Source organism: Platichthys flesus, chromosome 2 (assembly GCF_949316205.1).
Source record: "Platichthys flesus chromosome 2, fPlaFle2.1, whole genome shotgun sequence".
NCBI lineage: Eukaryota > Metazoa > Chordata > Actinopteri > Pleuronectiformes > Pleuronectidae > Platichthys > Platichthys flesus.
The window spans coordinates 7,052,091-7,072,882 of NC_084946.1; the positions used below are offsets into that span (position 1 = coordinate 7,052,091).

General features: G+C 42.2%; 1 protein-coding gene across 4 annotated transcripts in view; it reads left to right on the forward strand.

The window, feature by feature from the left end:
• Window positions 1-20,792, forward strand: part of frmd4ba (FERM domain containing 4Ba) — a 43,118-nt gene extending 22,326 nt beyond the window's left edge. Inside the window, exons 8-24 of one of the 4 annotated variants that reach the window (XM_062395306.1) lie at window positions 4,471-4,554; window positions 5,279-5,344; window positions 5,866-5,923; window positions 6,481-6,567; window positions 11,554-11,630; window positions 12,147-12,285; window positions 13,405-13,546; window positions 13,659-13,792; window positions 13,873-13,989; window positions 14,351-14,579; window positions 14,806-14,862; window positions 14,968-15,103; window positions 15,658-15,822; window positions 15,936-16,681; window positions 16,786-16,924; window positions 17,235-17,483; window positions 19,672-20,792. In XM_062395306.1, coding sequence (XP_062251290.1) covers window positions 4,471-4,554; window positions 5,279-5,344; window positions 5,866-5,923; window positions 6,481-6,567; window positions 11,554-11,630; window positions 12,147-12,285; window positions 13,405-13,546; window positions 13,659-13,792; window positions 13,873-13,989; window positions 14,351-14,579; window positions 14,806-14,862; window positions 14,968-15,103; window positions 15,658-15,822; window positions 15,936-16,681; window positions 16,786-16,924; window positions 17,235-17,483; window position 19,672 — 2,626 coding nt within the window. In that variant the 3' untranslated portion in view covers window positions 19,673-20,792. Of the gene's footprint in view, window positions 1-4,470; window positions 4,555-5,278; window positions 5,345-5,865; window positions 5,924-6,480; window positions 6,568-11,553; window positions 11,631-12,146; window positions 12,286-13,404; window positions 13,547-13,658; window positions 13,793-13,872; window positions 13,990-14,350; window positions 14,580-14,805; window positions 14,863-14,967; window positions 15,104-15,657; window positions 15,823-15,935; window positions 16,682-16,785; window positions 16,925-17,234; window positions 17,484-17,817; window positions 17,966-19,671 lie in introns of all 4 variants that reach the window. The other 3 variants (XM_062395323.1, XM_062395314.1, XM_062395332.1) reach the window with 3 other exon arrangements.

Genomic DNA, 20,792 nt, shown 5'->3' on the forward strand with positions numbered 1-20,792 from the left:
ATGCACATTTGAATGATCTTCATTCTACAGTTGAACGCACACATCACCATCTCAAACACATCATTTAAAACACAATTTGAATTTACAGGAGGATTTTTAGCTGTAGAGAGTATACACACATATATTTTTTGTTCTTTAAAGATACGTGCACCAGGATATATCTTAATATTTTTGCTGTATTGGTGTTAAGAACTAGCGTCTGCAGTTGTATGTACACTAGACAATCTACAGAGAGTATGTCGCTTTACTCTGACAAGGAAGCAGAGTTCGACTTGTCTTGCTGTTTGGTCAGTGCTCACTGAGTAAATATTCACTGTGTACAGCCAGTTAATGCTCAACTTATCAGGTTCAGAAAGTATATTTTACACTGGACTTCCCTTGGTTAATAATTTCCTTTTTTATTTTGCTCTTGTGACATTGAACTGAACCCCTGCTGGCTTGCTGCCATCCACTCGGTTTAAAGGTTGTGTTTAAAATCAGAACACTTGTTATTTTGTCTCACACTTGCTGGTGAAGGCAGAAAGCGTATTCACAGTTTAAAACTCGAAAACTTTACCAATGCCGTTCTTTCACTATTGTGGTGATTGTGTTATCTCTCATAAATGTCACACCACTTAACAAAAGCTGCCCATGTGACACGAAATACTACACAATCTGGTCACTTGGAGATTACGCACTAAAGCTTCATAATCTTTTCAATAGATAAGATGATGTTTTGATAGTGGACCTTGCTCTCAGAGGCTTTACCTGCTGGTAAGGTATGTTCTTTTTTTTACCAGCCACGGGAGTGAAGGGCTGCCATTTGTTAACATTACTTGTTGGAGTGAGTGGCAGAGCAGGTTGAAGCTGAACAACCTGTGTGTTGTCCCTCTCTCTCTCTCTATCTCTAGCTTTTATGTGAACACAAAGATTTGTGCTCTGTAAGGAATTGTGTGTGTGTGTGTGTGTGTGTGTGTGTGTGTGGTTTGAATGGTAAAATATGCAATAAAGCGTAACCTCTTGTCATCCCACGCCATTGTTCTCTTGCAAAAAAAGTGGAAAGCAAAACTTGGCCGTGTCTGCGTGTGCTCATTAATCGGCCGCACCATTGACCTGATACATGTTAATTATGATCTATTACAGATTTGGTTCAGATTTAAGCCTCAAGTGTCTAAATTACTTCACCCTGAAGTGTAGTGCAGTACATGTGGGTGTGGGGATGGGCTGTACTTTGTCTTGACTGTGAAAGCACAATAAGTGACAACCTGCCAACAAATCTGGTAAAATCAGGATGAATGGGTGTGTGTCAAAATCTGTTTTCTTGTTTGCAAAGATACTATTTTCCCCCTTTTCAATCTAATTTATAATAAGTTGTAGGATATTTGGAGCATTTGTATTGTGTCAGTTGAAAAAAAATTGGTTTATGTGTTTTCTATTTTTGAGAAATGTGTATAAATGGCATTATCCTCAAATGTCTGGCTCCAGGATTTAAGTGTTTTTGTCCTGGTGCATCCCCCGCTGTCCTGTGGCCACACTTTTTCATTTCTTTGAATGATGTCCTTCATTTCTGCTTCTTTTAGAGAATCCCCTCATATACTCAAACAATATAAATGTGTCTCTTCTACACTGTATCACCATAGGGGCAGTGGAGTAGTGAGATTAGCTGTTGAGGAGTTAGGGAGACCTCCTCCTCCTTAAGAAGGATGAGCCAGACAAACTGTCCAATGGTAGACAACTTGGCGTCGGGAAGACTCTCTGCAATCGTGTTATTGTGGTGGTGCAGGCCAACCCCCTGCTGTGCGTTGAATTAATGCACCATCAGGTTTCACATTGTACTTGGAGTGTATCTGAATTCCCTTTGCCTTTTTCACATTGCATCTTCTTTTAATGTATTGATTCGCACACTATTGCTGTTGTTCTCATCACCTGCAGGTATAACTAACAGCCAAGTTTTCTCAAGTTGATGAAAGGGGTGTTGGAAAACAGGAAATCACCGAAATGAGTGACATTTTTAAAGATCTCTAGCTGTTTTAAGAGTAACCGAGGGGAGTTTTTACTGCTGCTCAGTTGTCAACAGCTTCATCAATAAGCTTAAAATGTTCCGGCTGTTGTATCTTTACAGGTGGTAATTTTAAATTTAAGTTTGATTTACCCATTTGTGTTTTAATTGTATCCATATGATCCCATATTACACCCAGACAGTTTTAGACTTCAGTTCTATTTGCAGGTGTAGCCTCTAGTTAGTGGTTCATTCACAGCAACAGGCTATCATTTTGCTCCCCCCATAGTCACCACGTCTCGGCCCTGTGGAATAGCTGACACATGAGTATTATCTCTCCCACACTGAGTAGGCCGTGTTGGGCTGGGCTGTACTGGGTGTTGGATTTGCCCCACGCTGCAGGCTGCTGGGAGATAACAGACGTAGTAATGAATTCCAGATTGCTGACGGGGCAGCACGGCTGCAGAGTAGATCACCCCGACAGCACGAGGCCCCGGTTCCCTATAAAATGTATGCCATCAAACACACAGCGAGGTGCCATGGCAGCAAAACCCAGTGAAGCTAGGAGAGGTAGCAACGGGGGAGAGCGATTCAAGTGCCTCTGCCCTTGAGCCGGCAGTGGCTCACCTTTGTTTTTGTTTAGTAAGCTGTTTCAAGTAACTGGATCATTATGCTTTTGTACTACCATGTTACTGGCAGTGAAATGCCATTAGAGTTAAATTGAGTAAAAGGAAACATAAGGTCAAATGGCTTTTGACCTAAAATTGGCTTATATACTTATTTTCTTATGTAGAGGATACTGTCAAATACTTAGCTGGTACACTAATTGCATATGTTGTAATTACTTTAATACTAACTAGGGTCTGACCTTCACATCTGAGTTATGTTTCAGTGATTTCTAACAGCTGTGGGGCTCGTACAGTACTTTTCCTCACGGACAGACGCTGCCAAGTGTTTGTAAATGGCTTTTGTTCAGGTCTCTAGTGGACTGGCCCAGCAAGCCAGAGCTCTTTCTGTCCAGTAGAAACTGAAGACCCTGTGTTCCCTCCTACATGATGCTGAAGGGACTCTTAGGTCACTGCCAGACCTTGACAGTGACAAACACCACAGTTTGTCTGTACAGATAACATGGACCATTGCTGTGTTTATTGTGACACCTGAAGTCTCTGTGTAATAGAACAGTACCTGCTGCATCTGTCATGGTTGGATCACTGGCTGTGCTGTGAAGATGAATCAGTATACTGTATTTTATCTGCAGAACATCAGATAGCTGATATGTGCTGTTGAGAAGCTGCATGAAATGGATTTCATATTGTTAAATAGATTTTTTTCATGTCTTTCAAGAGACTTTCTTTAAGTTAAAGGCCCCGTCCCGGCTTTTTTAAATGAATTTATATAAGACATATGTGAAGCTTGAGTTTAGTCTTGGCAAGCAGCAATACTCTTTATAGATAAGAGATATGGAAATAATATCCTGACAGTGCGCCTTCTCTAAAGGTTTCTAAATATAAGTTATTGCTGCCGTGACTGAATTCAAACCACACTGTGAAAGTACTAAAAACATGGTGAACTGTTCTCTACATACTTTTCAACCTTGGATTGAGATTCTTGTGTAAACATTTACCTTACCTTCCTTATGGCCCACATGCTAGTATGGAACATTCATTTTAAACACACAGTAGTATTTAATTTTCTATTGCTATATAAGGTCTCCTAAGCAAATCTAAGCATTAGTGCGAGCGCAAGGTCAGAGTGAAATCAGAACATAAAATAAAAAAGTCCTTGTCATAAATTGAAAGACCACACTCTTTGAAAAAAAGGCAAAAAAAAAAACATTAGGGTTACTTTAGGATGCGGAAGCAAAAGATATGTTACACTGACTTTTGCTAGGGAACTTGGAGGGGTAAATATCTGTTTCAATACCGGCTCAACTTCTTTTCTTTCTGTCAACCACAGAATGAGATTGTGTTGTGGTAGTAGCTAGGGAAAATTCAGGTTGATGGGGGTTGATAACTGTGAACATGCACAAAGTAAGCTGTCATGCACTCATACAAGATAGGAACAGATAGTTGTTCCTCTGAGACCAGCCTGCCCATCGCTGTAACACGCACAGCTAAAGTGGAAACTACAGATTTTTATGCTGACTGATGCGTGCCTGACAGATGTGTCAATGTGTTTGCGAGAAAGAGACAGAGAGAAGGTTACACACAACTCTACAATGAAGCAATAGTAAAAAACCCTAAGAGATCTTTTTTTTATGTAAGAAGTGTAAAAAGTGTATCGGCTCGTTACCAAGACGTTGTGGGACAAATACGACTATTACGAGCTGCCACAGTCTAGGTAATTAATGGGAAACTGGCGTTCACACATACACTGGGTAAAGAGTAAGAGCAAGCTAAATCTGTTCTGAGATCAAAATGCCTCTTAGAAGGACTATTATTTTGAATGCCTGTATTTGCTGCTGGTAATCTTGTGTATGATTTCTTTTTTAGTGCTGATACTGCCAGATCAGACCTGAAGCAGCTCCCAGTTCTGCCAACAAGAGTTTTAAGGGAGCACCCATCTCTCAATTTCTGGTAAGATATCTGTTGTTGTGGCGGGTTGGGGAGAAGAAACACCCTTTTCTATTAATACACTTTAAATTTTGCTGCCAGATTTCCTGGTTGTACAAAGTGTATGTAAGAGCACCCCCTTCCTGGTTCTTGGCATACGTGTTTTGCCTCTAATGAGGTGACTAATTAATGCCTGGGTTCTGTTAATTATGTTTGCCCATTAGCCCTGAGAGTGCACAAGGAGGTGCTGACAGACACTGACTGTGTGAAGGATTGCTGTCTTTCTGTTTCTTCCCTCCACACTGCTGTTTTTGCTCCTCTTCCTGCCCCTCCTCCTCTGCTTTGAAAGTCGTCTGAGGTAGCTGAAGCTTCGGAAGCAGATGCATTGTGTTTAATATCCAAAGTAAAATGACAGTCTTACAGTGCATGCGTGAGCACATATTTGCCACCATGTTTCTCTCTCTCTCTCTCTCTCTCTCTCTCTCTCTCTCTGCCTCTTTCTGCCTGTTGTAAGTTTGCTGCAGAGCTATGCAATTAAAAGTGATGATTACAGTGGCAAGTAAATGGGATGCATCTGCAGGAGAGGAGGATGAGAGCCATCAACAGGCCAGTAGGCCAGACTGCATTTTCTGCATGAGCAGACACAATGTGTGTCAAAGAAAGGGCCCTCTCACAACAATCCCTCTGTGGCAGGAATGTGTAGCACTTGATGGATTATTCCTTTCAAATTTTATTTGTTTATTTGCAGTGAGGACAAGGTGATTGAAAATTACAAGAAATTGAAGGGACTGACCAGAGGACAAGCAGTTGTGCAGTAAGTTGCGAAATATTGATACACTATCTTTTTGGTTTTTAAAATTAGTTTTCAAAATGTACCCTCCATTAGACATTACTGCCTCTGATTCCACAGTGCTCTACACCAGGCTTCCTCTTTAACCTTGTGTGCCTGCTCAGTGGCGGCTGTTGTTATAAGAGGTGGCTGCTGTCACCTTGCCAGAATGTGTCATTAATTAGAGGAGGTGCTCTTAGTTTAGGCAGCCGGCCAGCAGGGGGAGGATCACAATCCTCCACTGTATATTTCCCGGCACTGTATCTCAGTGCATCCCTGGGTCATTTACACTGGGATGATTTGTGTCCTTGAACTGATCAATAGACTATCTCTCTTGCTCTGTCACGGCCCTGAAACAAATCGATCAACTTGTCACTGCAAATGACTGTGGCTTCTCATTCACTGTAGCTTAAATCCCACTCTGTCTGTTTTACAAGAGCCAGCGATTGACAGTGATGAAGTGACAGTGGCTGCATTTCTGTTAAACTGTTCCTCTTCCTCTAAAGGTATCTTGCCCTGGTGGAGTCATTGCCGACATACGGAGTCCATTATTACCCAGTGAAGGTAAGTGTGGTGCCCTGATTAGTCTATCAATATATTGTCTTCATCTCTTTTTCTTAATTTAATGATTTCTCAATATTACCTGTATTCGCTTAATTTTAAAAGCTTTGCTTGAGGATTTTTCACGAGACAATTCCCTGTTTAAAATATGTCCTGTAGCTAAAGCAGCCACACATGTACATTACTGTGGAAATACACAGACCTGTTCTGAGTCTGCCTGGGTGGGATAAGGAGTGCACTCAATCATTACTGCAAATGTTTAGCATAGCATTATTTAAGTGATTCCTCCAGTTTTCCTTTGCTAACTTTCTCTAACAAACACTATTAAATCAAGGTGTCTGGGGAGATCAAACAGTGATGTTAAAATAACTCAGAGATTTTAAGGCCTTAAATGTATCTGATCTCTTCTTTGCTGTGAACCAAATGGGGTAATTGCCGCAGTAACAGGCCTCTGTTTATTGTTGTATATATATATCTTTTTTTTACTCCAACCAATAAAGCTACCTCTTCCTGCTCTAATGAGTGCTGGTGTGTGTGTCTGTGTTCATGTTTTCATGCAGGATAAGCAAGGACTACCGTGGTGGCTAGGAGTCAGCTACAAAGGCATTGGCCAGTACGATTTGCAGGACAAGCTGAAACCAAGAAAGGTAGACTGAACTCTTTTTACATCTGCTCTTTTTTCATTTACTAATGTAGCTTTGATTTGCGATGTTAGTATTTCGTAGCAAGTATACTGGTTGACTCATATTTCTTATTTCCTATCTTAGTCTTTCTATATCCTTGTCCAATATCTAAGGATACAGGGTTTGGTATAATGTTCATGTAAAACCCTCTGGAACTAACGTGAGTGAGCAGGCTTTATATAATTATAATTGGTTTTCTTACACACGAACTAAAGCAATTTATTTTAAAATATTTTTGTGGATGTATTTCTTATCAATGAGTGATGAAAACTTAGTTTCTACTGAAATCACATTTGTATTGGAACATGAAACTAATTCATGAGACAAGAGTGAAGAAATAAGGATTAAACTGACCTGTGGTCCTTATCATGGAGTTAAGCTAATTACTTATCACAGTAGACTAATTATATCTGGAAAAAAAGCAAATGTCAGACTCACTAATAACATCTCTGTCTCCTTTTTCACCTCTGATGAGTTTACACCCCTATGTTAAGTTCTATTGCAATACATAACTTAACCACTTTTCAGCCCTGCGCTTTTTGTTAGCTAGTTAATGATCCACTCAAACAGTAAATAGGTGTAATTAGGACCCTGTTTCCCATGCTGGTCAGGAGAAAGAGGGACACAGATGGGAAAATACTTTGGAGTTTCAGTACAGCACGTGCTGTGTGCAGTCAAGGCTGAATGTTTCACAGCAAATACAGTAACAAACCAATATTAAAAACAATGGAATTGAATGTTAGGTACTATAAACAACAAGGCTAACACATTTGGAGGGAAAATAGACAAATAAATACTGCAAGTGCACTTGTGTCTGTGATTACCATCTCTTTTGTTGGAACAGTGTTATTTAGTAGTGACCCAAAGTGTGGATTTCTCCTCAACCTCTTTCATTGAACTTGTCATAGCTGGGGTTGTAAGGCAGGAACCTGTTGACATAGCAGGGTGTGCTGTTATAGTGAATACAGAGGCATTAATAGGCACAGCCGCAGTGTGTCTCTGCCTGGCCCCTCGTAGTGGAAGGTGTAATTATGGTGCTCTGTGGGAAGCTGTGGGCCTCAGGGATTTGGGTTGGCACTCTGCCAGCTGGGTGGGTGGGTGCATGTTCAGAGTTGGGAGAAAGCTATGAAGGTGTTGGGGTTCAATAAAATTAGACTCTGCCTTCCCCAACTCCTCCACACAAGGGGGGACTGTCACATGGGAACCTGACAAGAGCTTCCTGCTCTGGGAAAAAATGTTGCCTTTCTAAATGACCTTTTTTGTCACTCTTGCTGATAGTTGGAAGTGTTTGGATACTTTCCCTTTGCCTTGGAGGGAGTTCTCTGTATCTGGTAAATATTGATAGTGTTTCCTTTCTTGGTTCATAGTCCCTGCTTTCAACCCAGCCCATCCCTCCCTTCCCTCTGCAATCCCTCTCAGCATACCGCTGTGTGTGTGTGTGGTCTAGGACTTCATGTAGGAGTCCTAAATCTTTTCACACAGTCATGTTATGGGGCTTGTCTTTCTTGTGGAGACATAAGCAAATCTCTTAGACCTATTTCATAAGAAATTAAGGTGAAGACATGCTTGGATTTAGGTAAGGTAAGGTTTAGGTTAGTCTGAGGGTACGGATAAGGCAAGTAGTAGTTATGGATAAAGTAAGTTTCAAAGGAATGAATCAAAGTCAATGATATATATATATATAATGTATTTCACAGATGCAGAATACTATATATAGTATAACTATATAAAAATGTCTGTGCATATATAAATGGGTGTAGGTTAACAATAGTATACAGTATGATCGGAATTTGAAATTCCACAGTACAGGGTGTACATAAACGGGATATTATAATTTGTACAGATACAAGTAATATGAAGGTGGAAACAAGTTTTCAAAAGATATGTTTAACAATGTTAAACATAAGACGTTTGTCTAAAGTAACTACAATAGTATAGTGTCCTGTTATTAATATTATTATCATTATTATATATTATTATCTTCTCTGCATGCATGCCAGTTTCATCACTCATTGAATATCCTGAAACCGAAAAGCTCAGCTGTGTTTGAGAGAAGTGCCATTTGTGGTCATTTAATTGAACTATCATTAGCCTTATGTATAGACACAGTGTTTGTATGTGATCTAAACATAAGAGGGATCATATGTATTTCACAGATCTAGAGGGGACTAGGAAGAGCAATGCTAAAAGAAGTGTTGTATTTAGAGGAGAAGATTTGCTCATTACAAACTATTAAGCTGGGTTTCCAGGTCATGCAATGGGACTGAAGCAGATGGCAAGTCAACACTTAATTAATTGAATTAAACTGGGAAACTGTTCTGTCTCTGTGTCACTGGGGCTCTCTCCCAGCAGGTAACAGGACACTCTTTAAGACCACATGCTGGTCTTCATATATGATGAGCCAACAGAACCAAAATAAATGTTCAATTGATTGTGGGTGACAGTTTCTGCTTTGGGTTAATAACAACATGATATAAGATATGAAGGGATTGTAAAGTTTCTTTGTGAAAATAAATCAAAGTTAAAAGTAAGTTGAAATGAAAACTGAACACATCCACCCCCCGGTGATTTATCTTTTAATTAAACTCACTCTATCATAAATCAAAATAGGATGCAGTTCCTTCAGCTGTTTTCCTGTTATCATGTCATTACAACTTTAAGCCATGTGTCATGTTGTGGAAACGTACAGTGTTGCCAATCTGCCAGTGCCGGTATGTGATATGTTACGTAAAGGGTGGGGCAGATCTTTTTCTGCACAGGCGTGTGAGTCAGAGCCTTTGACACATTTTCCTCCATGTTTTTTTTCCTGTGGACTCATGGCTGTAGGGAACATTGAGTTGTCGGTGTGAGCTGGATCTGAACACCCTGATCCCATCTGAAAACCACAGGCATTTCTGGGAAATATCCACTTGCTTGTAAATACTGAAGATCGAGAATGATTTTTTTGGAGTGGTTGACTACTGTAGTCTTGTGATTGAGTTTAAGGTGTGTCACATCCCTGACATATTTTGTCTCCATGTCTTAGTTTCATCTGTTTGCTGTCTCTCAGGTGTGGAGTTTCTCTAACAGCAGGCATGATCCAGTGAAAGTGTTTATTGCCTCGGCTCTTGTTATCTTTTGTTACAATGTAAATGGTGCTAAGTGATAGCGACTTGCTGGATGGTGTGGGGTTCCCTCCACAATGGGATGAGGTTTTGGATTGGCCTGTTGGCTGGTTCCTATTGTTCCTTAAATGCCGTGCTCTTTGTTTCACTGCCAGACAGACTGTGTGATTGATAATGAGTGCAATATTGGCAAGAATGGTATGTGGAGTGCTCCGCCATGCCCACATCCAAAAATTTAATTTTTATACTAGAAACCTGTGCATTTATTTTAATGAGCTAGAGTAGTATAATAAGGAACAATAGCAGTATGGTAGAGAAGGGAATTTTAATCCATGTAAAATTAGATTTCCTCTGGTTTATCATGCTTGTTAGCTTCTATTAGACCATATAGTACAAGCTTTCTACCTGGTTAGAGGCTCCTGCTATGAATGATTAGACCATAGTGACAGATTCCTATCATGTTTGCGCGAGGGGGCGGGGATGGTCATAGTGAATTCAGCTACACAACAGGGCTTTGTGTGGTATTTATAACATGAAACGCAGAGAACTTCCCAGATTCGAGTGAATTATTCAAAGTCTGTATAGGTTTGATGGCTTATCTGTGAGGGACGGAAAGCAAAGTGCAAATAGTTGTAAACAACCTGCTGATCTGGTCTGGCTAAAAAGGATGTGAGCTTTGTGTGTGTGTGGGAGGGAGTGAGGGAGAGTAGTGCAGAGCAGGTTAGAGCCTGGAAGGCAGTGTGAGGTGTCAGTGATGTCAGGGGAAGGAGGGGCTGGTTAAAGAGGCGTGGTCAGCTCAGCTGAAACTCTTGCAACACCTATCTGGCTCCCTGAGAACAGACAAGAGAGTATTGTTCGAGCAGGCTGCAGCCCTGTGGGAAACACCGTCAAAGGATTCAATACAAACCCAAGAGAATCCTACCAGGGATTTGATAAGAGCTAAAAAAAACTTCACGGTAAGACCTTGTATAACGTCCACCTATTACCTGTTCTTTTCAATAGGGCTTTATGTTTCGTTTTCCTTATGTCCTCTTGTAAATGATCTGTCTGGTGTGGTGCTGTATCTGCCTTCTGAGATCAAGATACAAGCAGTCAATGTGGGAGTCACTGCTGTACAGGAAGATAAGAAATGTTCTGTATTTGGTTTGCTTAGAACAAAGTATGTTTGTCCTCATGGAATTGGAGTAATATCGGTTTTTGGGATATCTTCCACAAAGCATCAGCTTATTCAAAAAATATAGGTTTTTTAATGTTCTGCCACTTCTAGTATTTTCTTTAATCAGAGCAGGGAGGAGTTGTACTCAGGCAAGTGGCTCCAGATCTGTTAAATGAGCGTACTATCCGTGCAGCAGATGTTCCTTTCTGACACAGAGAAGTTCTGCCTCTGTTCCCCTCCACGGTAGAATGAAATGAGAAGCTGGCCCGACGCCTGGCACGATTTTACTCCCTGCAGTTGCAGCAGCATTATAATTGCTCCTGTGTTAGCCTGGACTTACACCTGACTGGCTGGCCTTCTGAGTCAAATTCATGGCTTCAGCGGTTATATGGTCTTTCTGCTAATGTTGCAAGTCAGTCAGTCAAAAACTTTGCTTAAAGGCAGGGTGCTTTGGCAGAAACAAAGCCAGTTGTTTTAATACTTGCCGGGCCATTGTGTTCTGTGGGGAAGATTGTAGCTTTCTTACCAAACTTATACAAATGTGTATTTGTACAGCCTTTTGTTTATCAAGTGATCCCTCTGTTCATTTACTGTAAATCAACATTTCAAGTCCAGTGTTGGCTTGTGTACTCAGGGGTGTAATTTCTCAATACCCATCCCTCCCCCTTTTCTGTCTCATTCTCTCTGCAGTTGTTTCAGTGGAAGCAGTTGGAGAATTTGTATTTCCGGGAGAAGAAATTTGCAGTGGAAGTGAACGACCCACACAGGTCAGAGAAAGCAAACAACCTTATTTTTCATATCAGTTTTTAAAGTGTTCCCATTTTAGCTGCTGCTTTCTCACCACTCTTGTCCTTAACCTACAACTTACAAATAGTGAAGGGCATCTGCAGCCCTTGGTGCATTGAGGACACCATGTTAATGGCTGTAGCCTGCCTGTTAAATGACTGCTTCCTACTGGTCAAGGGCCACTTTATTATTCTATGGTTGTTATAGACCTCTGCTCCTCTCACAGCGTTAATGTGCTACTCTCAGCCTTCAGAGCTGTCATTAAATCCCACATCTGTTTCAAATGTGATGTCACTGCTTGTCTCCTCTTCAGTAAATTTACTGCACAAAGCCTTGCAAGTTCAATTGTATAAATATTTTCTCTTTCCAAGTCCCTGCTTACTAAGATATTTTATATTAATGATAACCTTGTTTATCTACCATCAACCTACGTAGCTGAAAAGATTTTCCTTCTGCATCAGTATAAGTACTTAATGTCTGTTTATTATCTTCCATAGAAGAACAGTGACCAAGCGAACCTTTGGACAGACTGGTCTGGTTATTCACACATGGTATGCCAGCCACTCTCTGATTAAAACCATCTGGGTGATGGCCATCAGTCAGCACCAGTTCTACCTGGATAGAAAGCAAAGCAAAGTAAGTCTCTGTTTTCTTGTGTCACGTTGTTCACATTTCCCACCAACACAATCAAACTGGCCAATACTTACACTGATGCTTGACTTTGTAGAGAGAGCTTGTCTTGTGTCTGGTGACCCACCTACAGATCAGGGTCAGTGAGTGGAAAAAAGCCCACAATGGAAGAGTTAATGACTGGCGGACACATGCTGCGTGTTCTATGGTCTTTAAACTGTTTATTAAACCCTCGTATGAGATTAAGCTCAACATTATCAAAACCCACAGAGTTTATATAGTTTGTACATTGACTGAGAGAAGTTATTGTAAAGTGCCAAGACTAGTGCACCTGTGACTGTTCATCGTGTGATGTACTGCCTGATCCCTGTCCCATGTTTATGACTTGTGTAAATAGTTTGACAAAGGGATATGACAGCTTTAATAGCAATGGGTCCCGTGATGCTAGTCACCGTATGTTGTGCTGTAAGGCTCTCGTTTAATATAAATAAAACTATTGTAACCTACTGAAAGTCACAGATTTAAATGCTCATAACTGCTCGTAGGGTGTTTATTAGTATATTAAGAATGATACAGTCAGAGCAATTCATATTATTATGGCTGTTTTTGCTTTGTCTGTGGCTTGATGGGAAAAGCGCTAAAGTGTTATAGTTCTATAGGGATACATGTGTTTTATGACTGTGCCAATGAGAATAGGAGAAGGCACAGTGTGTTTACAGCGCAGGTTCTTGTATAGTGTTAAAACTTGTCCCAGTGCCCCGAAGACAGTCAGTGCTTAATGGGTTTTTGTTTATGGTGCATATTTGCTGAGCATCAGAGCTATTAGAAAGTATTAGTGGGCTGTGATGTGCATTTCGTGGTGGAGATTGATGAGTGTGTGTGTCTGCAGTCAGATGAGGTTATTCATCCCATGTCTTGCTCAAAGGCAGATGGTGTGTCAGTGTCCATCCAGGAATAGAGCCCACACTGATTGATGAGAGAGCAGCGAGCTGTGAGAACAGAGTATGCAAATGGAGCCACTACTCTCCCAGTGCGCTATCATAAAAATCTATTTCTCCCAAACCTTCCTACACCACTCTTTCTTTTTTCCTTCTCCTAACTGTCCCCTTATTTTGTCCCCTAAAGTCGAATATGGCCAAAACCAGGAGTTCAGGAGACATCGCTGTCGACCTCACAGAGATCTGCGCCCCGCGGATCACTAAACTTTCCAGCATCGAGATCAAAGACCAGCTCATCATGGCCAGCAGTGGGAGCCTCATCTCAGCCGGTAAGCAGAGAGTTGATCAGCTAATGGCTTCTCTTCCACATCAGATTGATGAGAACGATGATTTATAGCTGTAGTCTTTTTTTTAAGCTAATCAGATGTGTGCTTATTCCAGGTTCTGCTGATTCAGAAGTCAGTGAGGAGCAGAAGAAAGAGAAGATTGCAGAGCTAAAGAAGAAAGAAAAAGACCTTAATGACAAGCTTACAAAGAAACTTGAGGAACTGAAGAAGATCTGCTTGAGAGAAGCAGTGAGTGTCTCGCTCAGTCAGATTTCTTCAAGATGTGAAGTTTTTTAACTCAACTGACGGGTGGTTGTTCTTATTTGAAGGAGCTTACAGGCAGATTACCTCAGGAGTATCCCCTGGCCACGGGTGAGAAGGCTCCCCAAATCCGTCGCCGTGTTGGTACGACCTTCAAGCTGGACAACCTTTTCCCCTATGATGCGGTTAGTAAAGCTATGGTTTTGATTTATTACTACCTTTCCTGCTATTTTGCTAAAAGAGAGTTTGATTGCCTGGAGATCGTTCAGCTCATTGGACTTTTTGAAATGAGGAGAAAAAGTTGAACATGTGCTTCGAGGCTTACATAGCATGTTTTGAATTAAACTGTTGTTGTGGGACGTAGCTGGCTTACATCTACAAGTCAATGCGGAAAACTGAATATGAACGAGAAAATGTGAACACATTGAAAATGAATGTTTTATCTGTTTCTAATAAATTGTGTTTTTGAACAAGGAGATATTTAAAGTATGTTTCTCTGTTCGGAGAACTGCTGACAGCTTCTGACATCTGTGTGTGTGACTACAGGACCCACATTTGAGGAATCTGGAGAGCATGTTTGCGCTACAGCAGAAGATTGTAGAAGCAGCCATCAAGTTAGCCAGCGAGGGCGACCTCTGCAAGACAGTTAGGAAGAAGAGGAGAAATAACTTCCTGGACTCAAGGAGGAAGCTGGAGGATATTGAGAGGGAGATCAACGCCTACAGGATCAAGAAAGGAAAGCAGCCAACCCAGAGAGCTTCACTGATCTTAGCAGGTATTCACACAGCTTTATCAAACGTGATTGCTCAAACTAGAAACGGACACCACAAGGCTTCTGGCCCCAAAGCGTGTCCTTCGCCTAAAGATTTTGCACATTGACATGTAGATTCTGTTCATAGAAATGATTCACACTCAGATATCACAAACGACTACAAATCCATTAACACGTTGTCTATGAGAAGAAGCATTTGTAAAGGACCATTCCTCTCCTCTGTTATCAGATGATGTCAACCCATCAGACCTCAGTTCCCTATCTGACAGCCTTACTCTGGATGATGGTAAGTGTCCAAGCGTGATAATGCTCAGTGTACGTGTATTTACACTCTCCTCACAATCCTCCATTATATATGAGTTATAACCAAGTTGTTGCTTTTATCTCCCAGATGATGAGTTTTCTTCCCAGAGGCAGCGCTCCAGATCAGTGCAGTATTCTCCACGGCCGCACCACGCAGAAACCCTGGACCTCCACTACAACCAGGAGAGACGTGTATCTGCCAACGAGCAGCATGCAGACAGCAGGTACACAGCTAGCACTGACACGAATGGAGTGTATTTATGTTTATGATTTTCCAGTGTGTGTGTGTTTGACTGTGCAAGGAGCGAGTTCAGACCTGTAAAGCAGATCCAGGGCTACATTCCTGCCAGTAATCTCCTCCGTCTTTCTTCTGCCTCTCCAGCAATCTCCCTCTTATCAGCCCAAATGCACTTGCTTTAAAAATAGATGTAGAAAAAACGTGTCACTGCCTGTGAAGGAGCAGTCAACAAGTCCAAGTTGAGAGGAAAAGAAACAGGAAAGTGGCTCTGGAAACTCAGTTTAGATGGCAGCCACTTCACCTCTGTTTACAAAATGATAGAAGCAATGTGTTGCTGTAGGGATGTCGGCTCATTTTGAATGGTCACAATGCTTACTGTTGCATGAAAAGAAAGATCAATGGACTCTAAAATTACAGCCATTCAGATGGAAGGAGATGTTTTTTTTCTTCTTCTTCAGTTTTGTGAGCAAGGGTAGAGGTGTTTACCTTAATAAAAAAAAGGAGTATGCCCTGAAAACACTGTTGTTATTTCTGTTCCAGATTAATTTATGGACAAGTCCAGGAACCTCTCCATTACAGTCACCGTGATGCCTTATCAAGCCACAGCAGCCCTTTTAAACCGGCTTCCAGACAACCACGTGACGCCCGCAGCATGCCCCCTACCCCTCTGCTCACCCGCAACGCCTACAGCAGCACTCAGCTAAGGTGAGGCCTTATAGAGGGACTGTTTGTTCCTATATTTTCTTTCAGCAGCAGCTCTTGTGTCTTTTGCTGTACATGTATATATATATATATCAAATCATGTTTTACCCTTGTAGGACAGAGGATGCTCCACAACATTTCCGCCAGCGTAGCGGGAGTCTGGAGTCCCAGTCTCAGTTCCAGACAGAGCCTGAACCTCCCGTGCCAACCTTCACCTTCAACCCAGCCCGGCGGAGCAACAGCACAGAGGTCCTCGATGACGGCTCCTCCTACACAAGCCAGTCCAGTGTGGAGTACAGTGTTCCTGGTAACCACACCCACAAACGCAGAACCCGTGGTCGCCACAGAAAAGACCTGTACGCCAACACAGGCAGCATGCCCAACCTGGCTCAGCCAGATACCCGCGGCTACGCCTACCAGCCTCGGGCCCGACCCACCACAACAGCTTATTATGTCACAGGTTACCCCAGCTACGCAGACCCAGAGCCTTACTCCAACGGACACTACATGTATAACGAGATGGAGGGACACTACAATGTCAACCCCTCCTACCACCCCACCCCGACAGATTATCACGACGTGCACAGTCACTATGGAAACGACGAGATAGACGGCATGTCACAGCACCCATATGCTACACTCAGGCCACCAAGAAACCGCCAGGTGGCCCACAGAAACGAGCATGTCACCAAGAACATCCAAAAGGCCTTGGTGGCTGAGCACTTGAAAGGCTGGTACCATCGCAGCGCCGCACACAAACAAGCTCCATACTACGAGTTCGACAGAGGCTCACAGCAGAGCCTGGGCTATCAGACCATGCCTGCACCCTACAGCCACAACAACAGAAACATGTTCTCATCAGGTCAGAACACTGCACCGTGTAAACACTGTCTCTAGCAAATAATGTTAACACAATTTTCACACGAAGGTCAATCATTACTAAATTGCACCATTTGTTTTCTACAGCGTCCTCAGCATCCTCTACTGGAAACTGGCACAGCCACATGAGTGGTGGCATGTCGGAATATGACATGCCTATGCATGCCCCACCGCCGCAGTCCTACTCTTACAGCACAGCCCCATACAGCCACTCTGCCCACAGCAGGTGAGAACGAAAAACTTGGCCTCAACTCAGCTCCTTATCCAATAAGACACTCCCTGATCCTCCTTATCCCCAGAGCTAAGCACAGTATTTAATTACCTGGAATGGTTATCCCTTACACACAACACTTGTGAAGCCAGTGTTACCTTTTCTTTAACTTCACCTTCATGTTATGTATGTATTTAATGTTACAGCCTGGTTCAGCAGCAGGATAATAGACTCTACGTAGGGGCCGGCTATCACATCCTCCTCAGAACTTCAGAATGGTTCTATTCTTCTCCTTAACTCTCCACTGGGCCCTGCTTTCTTATAGATATGGCGCCTCACAGCTTTTAAAGGCCTCCTGGCACAGCCCTGACGGTCGGAGGCGCTGTGCCTTTTTCCCTGATAGTTCTTCCTCCTCAGCTTCCTCCTCCACCTCTTCCCTGCCCTCCTCCTCCTTTCCCTCCTCCTCCTTCTCCCCTGGCTGTCGGGCCAGACAGGTGGCCTCCAGCCCTGTGCAGCCTCAATCCTCCAGAGGGCACAGGCTCAGTAAGGTGTCCTTTGCTAAAGGTAGTTCATAGTAAGTAAACAGCGACAACTGGAGCCTGTGCGTTTGCTTCTTTGGGTTTGTCTGCAGTGTAAATTATAGTCTGCTCGTCCATGTTGAAGTGAACTTTGCATTTTTGAGATGTTTTATTGTGCATTATCGTGTATGATAAGGTAACTGCATGGCTTCTATTAAAACATGCCTGCCCTACTTCCTCTTCTGGCAAGCATATTGCTATCCAGTGGTCACATTTCTCTTTTTTGTAGTTTGTTATTTCTCCTCTGCTGTTTGCCGTCCTGGCTCATGCAGAGGCTCCCTGCCCATGAGCTGCCATTCACCCTTCACCTTTGCCCCCTCTCATGTGCAGATGTCCCACAGAGTTTGAGTGGCGGAGCGGTAATAGGATGGCGCGCCCTGTTGGGCCTTTAGAGAGGTGTGGTGCTGCAGCCTATGCTACTGACCAGGAAAATTAATCTTTTCCCCACAATAATCAAAGTTGCAGCACAGAGGAAAGGGTGAGAGACGAGAATGTAAAACTACCCCACTTGGTTATCATGGTGATGGGGATCTTTTTTGAAAAGTGGCAGGGCATCACAAAAAACTCCAAATCATTTTTACCTTCATCATTTCGGGTTTCTTTTGGTGGTGGGAGAGCACTTGTGTGGCAGAGGGAAAATGTGACCTCTGATCATTGTCGCATTTGAAGGCTGTGCGTGTTTTTAATTTCTGTTTGCATCTGCTGCATTGCTGCGTGAGAATGTTTGAACCTGGATTGGAAACTGAGTTTAACTTTAAAGGTGGAGTAAGTGCAAAAAAAACGTAAAACAACATTAAAGCAGAAAATGGCTCTGAACAAGACAATATAAAGATTGTTTTGATTTGTTACAGAGGAACCCGTCTGGTTCTGACATGTTAACCATGTGCCAATACTACGACCCCCCCCCAAACACACACACACCCACCCACCCCCTTCAGTGCTCATCCAGAATGTCTGCACCTCCTAAACTCTTGGGTGCAATGAGACAGTCTCATGGTGTGAAAATGAAAAGAACTCTATTCCATAGATACAAACAAACATTCAAAACATCCGACTAAAAACTAGCAAGACAAAGAAGTCAGTAGTTTAGTGGCTGCAAGCTAAAAAATAATTAATATTACCTGGAAGAGTATTTTAGTTATTGCATCATCCAAATGATCCCACTGTGCACGCAAACTTGTGTATATAGTTGTTTGTGGCTATAAAAATTAACATACGCGGACAAACATCATGATGTAGAGCAAACAGCAAGATGTCAAGCTGTTGTTGCAGTTGCTGCAGAGACAACGTGCATCGGCTATCTGACTTTTACCCGGTTTCAGAACAACAACTGCAGACCACGATAATTAACTGTCAAGCTATTGTAACTAATATAACACTGATCAAATATCTCGTCAAGCTAAAAAGGTCAGATGTCCCTTGGCAGGTCTTTTCAATTTAATGAACTGGGCCTGGGCTGAATTTTCTACTTAGTCTGAAGGTGCAGACACCATTGTTGGAAAACCTCACCGATGCTCTTCACTATTTCCTTATCAAAGAACTTTGTTCTTCTGACGTCCTCTTCGGCTTTACCATCCTTCTTTCTTGACAGTGTGGTTATATTCCATACTGCCGTCACGACACACTTTACTCACCATCGCCGCCGGTCCCTCGTCTTCAATCAATACTATCACAAACTCAAGGTCTGATGGTGATGGAAGGGTACATTGCTCTTTCTCAATCCCTCCCCCTCCCCCTCCCCCACCCCTGGTAATCCACTCTCCGTCAGCAAGTTTTGTCCCCTTCAATTTTTTTTTACCTCTTTTCATTGTCCTGTGGACAACCACAAATGCCACCTGTTGCCGACAGAATGGAATCATATTAGTGTGGTTCAACCCAGGCTACTATGATGGTTTTCCATTTACTGCCAGGAGCACATCACTGGCTCTGCTAATGCTTGTGGACCATGAGGAGATGATCACTGAATGGGATGAAAAGTCTATTGGATTAGAATCTCTTACTCCACCTTGAGCAGATTTTACATTTGTGTGTGTTTTTACATTCCTACTTAAAGTGGAGCTCCTGAACATGGTATTGGGTTGGATAATCACAGCCTGGGGTTAATTCATTCTAAACCCATTCTTCACCAGTCACATTCATTTTGCCAGCTGTCTAATGTCTTTCAATCTCCTGTGCCTCTTCCAGATCCTACATAGATGTCAGCAGCCAAATGCAAACAAACATGGAACCAGACGACCAAATTCAATGGCACGAGGAATCAAAACCGGGAACAATAGTGTAGTTGCCTCACTTGTCGTCGCGCTGTACGAATCTCTCACCTTGACACGTTGTCATTGTGCCTTAGACTGCACTTAACCATGTTTCTGTAAATGGGGTCCAAAGAATGAAGGAACTTGTTTGTCACAAACACAGTTGCCAAACCGACCCACATCCTTGTGTTTTAATTCATAACAAAACCGAGGAGGAGCGTCTACATGTGCGGAATTGTGAGTGTTTGTGGTGATGGCGGTTGTGCACTGAAACTTTACATGGACCTGCTGTGGACTGAAACTCTCCAGTGTTTCTCTGAGGAGATGCCGACTTCCCTAACCAAGGACTAAGACTGTCTCTGTAAGAGGATACTGAGCCGTTATGAACAAGGAGAAAAGACTACTGCTTTGCTGATGTTCTCCTATTTACACGCATGTATGAATACTGTTACCATGAAGGATCAGACATGGCTTGATGAGGACATCGTCAAAATGAAGGAATGAGCTCATTAAAAATGAGTCAGAACAGATGGCTACTTCCTGGAACGATGTACAGTCGCAAGAGCCAGTTTTAACAAACAGCGTTGTTTCAAACTGCCACTGTGCTTCCTGTCATCCTGTGTGTCATTTACTGAGTATTAAGTACATCTCACTGTCAGTACTTAACCATACAATTGAGCCAAGTACTTCTACTACGTCACACCACTTGAGTATTACTCGAAGTAAACTTTAATATTACTGCCACATCTGATCAGTCACTGCAAGAAGACAGTTCATTTTGTTTATCTTATCTTTTCTGTATTTAATTTTTTTTTAAACATGATATTTCCTCCATGCTGGAAATCATGGACTGGTGCTCCCAATTTCTCTCAGAGATTGAAGTTGTGTATAAATGTTGGTATTGTAAATACACTGGGTCTGTCTTTTTTCCCTTTCTTTTTTAGACATTTTATGTATTTGAAAAGCATGTAATATATAGTAAACAACTGTTGTTAAGCTGGTTCTTAGTCATTTGTATAATTGCGTTTGTTTGAATAAAAAAAATCAGCTTTTGAA